General features: G+C 43.9%; 1 protein-coding gene across 1 annotated transcript; it reads right to left on the bottom strand.

Moving 5' to 3' along the window:
• LOC120130430 (PTI1-like tyrosine-protein kinase 3) lies at positions 1-6,193 on the bottom strand. The gene is made up of 8 exons (XM_039147662.1): positions 6,100-6,193; positions 5,771-6,021; positions 5,577-5,659; positions 1,019-1,062; positions 657-930; positions 397-529; positions 229-315; positions 1-149 (listed from the first exon to the last, which is right to left on the bottom strand). Exons 1-8 carry the CDS (start codon positions 6,191-6,193, stop codon positions 30-32), a joined length of 1,086 nt encoding a protein of 361 aa, XP_039003593.1. The 3' UTR covers positions 1-29.

Genomic DNA, 6,193 nt, shown 5'->3' on the forward strand with positions numbered 1-6,193 from the left:
TGGATTCATGTCATCTTGATTTTTTGTTTTCAAGTATCTGGTGTTGGTGTTGGAGCCTTCAGCAATGGTTGGAGAGCCTTAACGACGATGCTCATGCTCGGACGGAACTCGGCTTCGTACTGCACACACAACGCTGCCACAGTCGCCAGCTGCATCGAGAAAAAATATATTATCAATAGCAAATGAGTTGTGAGATTTAGCCTATATGCAGTCATGCAACAAAAATACCTTGGCAACTCCTTTAGGAGGATACTCTCCCATCAGGTTCGGATCGACACATTCTTTAACTTTATCTTCGCTTAGTCTCGGAGTGGCCTGTATCGAGAAAACAAACGTCGAAGAGTCGGTGTAACACGAGTTTAAAGTGAACTGAAAAAGAAGAAGCAATGAACTCACCCAGGTAACGAGGCTCTGCTGTCCCCGAGGCATTGTGTGGTCGACAGGTTTCCTTCCGGTCAGAAGCTCTAAGAGGACAACCCCAAAGCTGTAAACATCACTCTTCTGTGTCAACTCTCCAGTCATCGCGTACCTGAAAAACGTCGATAAATCGGTTATAATCATGTCCGACACATTCAGATATAACTATATATAGGAGTAACATCTACAACAACATATGAAACAAATAAGCACGATGTAAAGGAACATAGAAAGCATACTCTGGAGCATGATAGCCGAATGTCCCCAGAACTCGAGTTGAATGAAGACGAGCAGCCATGTCTGGAGACTGATTCGAGAGGTTAAAATCCGCAATCTTGGCTTTGAAATCTTCAAATACGAGCACATTGCTAGATCTTATATCTCTGTGTATAACAGAGGGTTGAGCCTTCTCGTGCAAGTATTCCAAGCCCCTTGCCGCATCGACCGCAATCCTTACCCGCTTCATCCAGTCGAGCACCGGACCTGGTTGCACCCCTGGAACTCCCTTCCTTCCTGTAATTCCGGGGGGGGGGGTGAACAAAATAAGCCATACTAATAGTATAAACCATGAACTCATGTGTAACATTATTGCCTCACAAACCATGCAATACGTCATGTAATGATCCCACTGTTGCATACTCATATGTGTTATGTATGGCTCATAAAAAGTCTCGTTGTGGGGTTACGAATTATGTGGGTTGGGGGTGTGGGGGCGCAGCCCCCGCGGTACAGTACAGGGTTGATTTTGTAATTATGTACCAGGGTTTTCTATTATAAATAGAGATGTAACCTAGACCTAAAATATCATTGAATAAAACTTCTAGCGCCGCCTAGGCACCGAGGACGTAAGCACATTGCCGAACCTCGTAAAATTCTCGTGTTCTTTCGTTTTCTTTACCCGTTTTCGTCAACAATTGGTATCAGATGTCAGGAGCAAAATTCGAAGTCGCGAAATTCGATGGTCAGGGTAACTTCGGATTATGGCAAACGAGGGTGAAGGATCTATTGGCGCAGCAAGGGATCTTGAAGGCTTTGCGACCTACAAAGCCGGCGTCGATGGATGAGGAAGATTGGGAAGAATTGCAGCAGCGAGCGGCAGGAACCATACGATTATGCTTGGCGGACGAGGTCATGTATCACGTCATGCATCTATCGTCTCCAGACGAAATTTGGAGGAAGTTGGAAAGTCAGTTTATGTCCAAATCCTTAACGACAAAACTGTATCTGAAGCAGCGGCTGTATGGGCTGAAGATGCAGGACGATCACGATTTGGCGCAACACGTGAATGTCTTCAATCAAATCGTTTCTGATCTGGCTCGGCTTGATGTGAAAATCGAGGATGAAGACAGAGCGATGATTCTGTTGTGTTCGTTGCCTTCCTCTTACGAACACATGGTGACTACTCTTACATATGGGAAAGAGACTATCAACGTTGAGGAGATTACTGCAGCCTTGTTGGTTCATAACCAGCGGAAGCAGAATGCAGGGGAAAGCTCTCAAGCCGATAGCTTATATGTCAAGGGTAATCGAGATCGTGGACGGAAGCCAGAGAAGGCAGGGTCCGGGAAGCGGAATTCCAGATCCAAATCCAGGGATAAGAAGACGATTCACTGTTACAAGTGCAAGGAGGCGGGACATATGAAGCGAGACTGTCCGAAGTTGAAAAAGCAGACCGATGAGAAGCGTGATGGCTCATCCAAGTCTGTGAACGTGGTCGAGGATGATACTTCTGATTGCAGTGAGGGTGATATGCTTTCTATTTCAACGACACAATTGACGGATGCTTGGATTCTTGATTCTGGATGTTCTTATCACATCACGCCAAATAGGGAATGGTTTTCGACATACAGGCCGGTTAATTCTGGTTCGGTTTATTTGGGTGATGATCGATGTTGCAATATTGTTGGTATTGGTGATGTCAGAATTAAGATGCACGATGGCTCCGTTCGGACGTTGAGTGGTGTTCGACATATCCCAGACTTGAAGAAGAATTTGATTTCCTTGGGCACTTTGCACAAGAATGGTTTTATCCCTAAGGCTGACGAGGATAGGGAAACCATTCGGATTGTTAAAGGAGCATTGACTGTGATGAAAGGCAAGATGACTGCAGGGAATATCTACAGATTGTTAGGGAGTACCGTTGCAGGTGGAGTTCACTCTGTTGAGTCCTGTGATGATACGACAAAATTGTGGCATATGCGCCTTGCTCATCTTAGTGAACGTGGTATGGCAGAATTACACAAGAGAAACTTGTTGCATGGTGTCAAAAGCTGTAAGCTCGATTTTTGCAAGTATTGTGTTCTTGGTAAACAGACTAAAGTCCGTTTCAAGACTGCGAAGCACACAACTCAAGGGATTCTTGATTATGTGCATTCTGATGTATGGGGCCTTCCACGACATCGTCTTTGGGTGGATCTAGGTACTATGTTACTTTTATTGATGATTTTTCACGGAAAGTTTGGGTATATTTTTTGAAACAGAAATCTGAAGTTTTTGAGAAGTTCAAGCTGTGGAAAGCTGAGGTAGAAAACCAAACAGGACGAAAAATCAAGTGTTTGCGGTCTGATAATGGTACGGAGTACACAGATTCACAGTTCCTACAATTCTGTAAGGAGCATGGGATTCAGAGGCATTTTACAGTGCGCAAGACACCACAACAGAATGGTGTTGCGGAACGAATGAACAGGTCGTTGAATGAAAGAGCCAGATGTTTGCGGTTGAATGCGGGGCTTCCCAAACACTTCTGGGCTGAGGCTGTTAACATGGCGTGTTACCTTATCAACAGATCGCCAAGGGCATCGCTGGCTGGGAAAGTTGCAGAAGAGGTATGGACTGGTCATGATGTTAGTTTTGATAACTTACGGATTTTTGGTTGTCCTGCTTATGTGCATGTACCTGCTGATGAGAGATCCAAACTTGATGCAAAATCGAAGGAGTGCATTTTTCTGGGTTACAAGAAAGGTGTCAAAGGATTCAAGTTCTGGGATCCAGTTGCGAAGAAGTTGTGATTAGTAGAGATGTCGTTTTTGATGAACAGTCTATGTTGCAGCAGAAGCAAGACACGACAGTGGTAGATTTCGAGCAGTTTCCAGTTGAGAAACCAGAAACTTCTCAACCGACTTCTGGTGGTTCCACTACGGATGATTTGCAGGATTATAGTCTCGCCAGAGACAGGGTGAGACGGACGAATATAAAGCCTCCGAACAGATTGGGGTTTGAAGACTTGGTATCTTTTGCACTTACTGTTAGCAGTGATGATCCAGTTACTTTTCATGATGCTGTTACTAGTCAGGAAAACGACAAGTGGATGACAGCCATGGTTGAGGAGATGGAGTCTTTGAATCACAATCGCACATGGGAGTTAGTTCCCCTTCCTGAGGGTAAGAAGCCGATTGGTTGCAAATGGGTGTATAAGAAGAAACCAGCAGTAACAGAAAAAGAGGGGGAGAAGTTCAAGGCTCGTTGGTAGCGAAGGGTTTTTCACAGCAGAAAGGAGTTGATTATGATGAAATATTTTCTCCTGTGGTCAGGCACACTTCAATCCGAGCAGTACTTGCATTGGTGGCTAGTTGGGATTTGCATTTAGAGCAGATGGATGTTAAAACTGCTTTTTTGCATGGTGATTTAGAGGAGCAGATCTACATGCGGCAACCTGAAGGTTTCACTCAACCTGGAAACGAGCATTTAGTTTGCAGATTGAAGAAATCTTTGTACGGGTTAAAACAGTCTCCGAGACAGTGGTATAAACGGTTTGACTCCTATATGATCAAGATTGGCTACAACCGATGTGAGTATGATTGTTGTGTCTATGTTAAGAGCCTTGATGATGGTTCTTTTATTTTTCTATTACTGTATGTTGATGATATGTTGATTGCTGCGAAGAACATGGATGATGTTATCGGTTTGAAAACTTTATTGAGTCAGGAATTTGATATGAAAGATTTAGGTGCTGCAAAGAAAATTCTTGGAATGGAAATTTGCAGGGACAGAGACTCAAGGAAACTGCGGCTATCTCAACGGGGTTATGTTGAGAAAATGCTAGAAAGGTTTGCGATGAGCAGCGCGAAACCAGTTAGCACTCCATTGGCGAATCACTTTAAGCTCTCATCAGAACAGTGCCCTAAGACAGATAAGGAAGCTGAAAATATGGCAAAGGTTCCGTATTCTAATGCTGTTGGCTGCTTGATGTATGCGATGGTATGTACTCGTCCTGATTTAGCTCATGCTGTTAGTCAAGTTTGTAAGTACATGTCTAAACCTGGTAAGCAACATTGGGATGCAGTCAAGTGGATCTTTCTGTACTTAAAGGGTACTGTGGACATGGAATTGTTTTTGGGAGTCAGCGGGATAATCCTTTGGTTGTAGGATATGTGGATTCAGATTATGCAGGTGACTTGGATAATAGAAGATCTACGACAGGGTATGTGTTTACTCTTGGTGGAGGGCCTATTTGCTGGAAGTCTACTGTTCAATCTGTCGTGGCACTATCTACAACTGAAGCTGAATACATGGCAGCGGCTGAAGCTGCAAAAGAAGCTTTATGGCTTACTGGTTTAGTGGAGGAGTTGGGTGTTCAACAAGGTGGAGTTCAGTTGCTTTGTGATAATCAAAGTGCTATTCACTTGGCTAAGAATCAGGTGTATCGTGCTAGAACTAAACATATTGATGTAAGGTTCCACAAGATCAGAGAGTTGGTTGCATCTGGAGAGGTTTGTTTCAGAAGGTACATACTGATGAGAATGCCGCTGATATGTTCACCAAGCCAGTTACGACAGACAAGTTCAAGCATTGCTTGGACTTGTTGAATGTTTCGAGTTGTTAAAGAAGCAAGGTAACCCAACCCACATTGAAGTTTCCAAGGGGCAGGATATTCGCCAAGGTGGAGATTTGTTATGTATGGCTCATAAAAAGTCTCGTTGTGGGGTTACGAATTATGTGGGTTGGGGGTGTGGGGGCGCAGCCCCCGCGGTACAGTACAGGGTTGATTTTGTAATTATGTACCAGGGTTTTCTATTATAAATAGAGATGTAACCTAGACCTAAAATATCATTGAATAAAACTTCTAGCGCCGCCTAGGCACCGAGGACGTAAGTACATTGCCGAACCTCGTAAAATTCTCGTGTTCTTTCGTTTTCTTTACCCGTTTTCGTCAACAATATGCAAGCACACGGACATTGCCTTCAACACAGTAGCCTTGCAGCTCGACGAAGTTGCCGTGCTTCAATCTCGAAACCATGGAGACCTAAACAAAGAAAATTTGCTCGGCCCAATAATTAGGAAACAAGATCAAACACATGACATGAACATGAACATGAACATGAACATGAACATGAATCTGTCAAATTGGTCACACCTGGGTTAAAAACTCGAAATCCGGCTCGGGCTCGGAGGAAACATCAAGCTTTTTAACAGCTACAGCTTGTCCATTATCCAAGCGTGCATAATAAACTCTTCCATAAGAACCTTCCCCGATTAAAGCTGCTGCTCCGAATTTGTCAGTCTTTTCTTCCAATTCTTCCAATGATAATGCCGGTACTTCGATAGGCAGTGGTTCTCGAACTTCGGGTTTGATAGGAGCTGCCACCTTTGAGTTCTTCTGATGTCCTGAATCGTTTCATCAGGGTAAATGATAAATTATTCCGACAGAAGATTCCATAGAAAATGTCATAGAAAGAAACAGACCATCTGGCTTATGCTTGGGACACTTGAGTTGGTCAGTTTCGCATGAATGGTAATTCTCCTCGACCTGAGCTGAACAGCAAAGCCATCGACGCAT

This window comes from Hibiscus syriacus, unplaced genomic scaffold, assembly GCF_006381635.1.
Source record: "Hibiscus syriacus cultivar Baekdansim isolate YM2019G1 unplaced genomic scaffold, ASM638163v2 tig00110547_pilon, whole genome shotgun sequence".
Classification (NCBI taxonomy): Eukaryota; Viridiplantae; Streptophyta; class Magnoliopsida; order Malvales; family Malvaceae; genus Hibiscus; species Hibiscus syriacus.

Bases quoted from the DNA above. Each gene is read 5' to 3' on its own strand.
- LOC120130430 (XM_039147662.1), bottom strand. From the start codon at position 6,193: ATGCGTCGATGGCTTTGCTGTTCAGCTCAGGTCGAGGAGAATTACCAT. The intron at 530-656 runs GTATGCTTTCTA...GACGTTTTTCAG, and splicing joins TTCGGCTATCATGCTCCAGA to GTACGCGATGACTGGAGAGT. The intron at 316-396 runs GTGAGTTCATTG...TTCTCGATACAG, and splicing joins AGCAGAGCCTCGTTACCTGG to GCCACTCCGAGACTAAGCGA.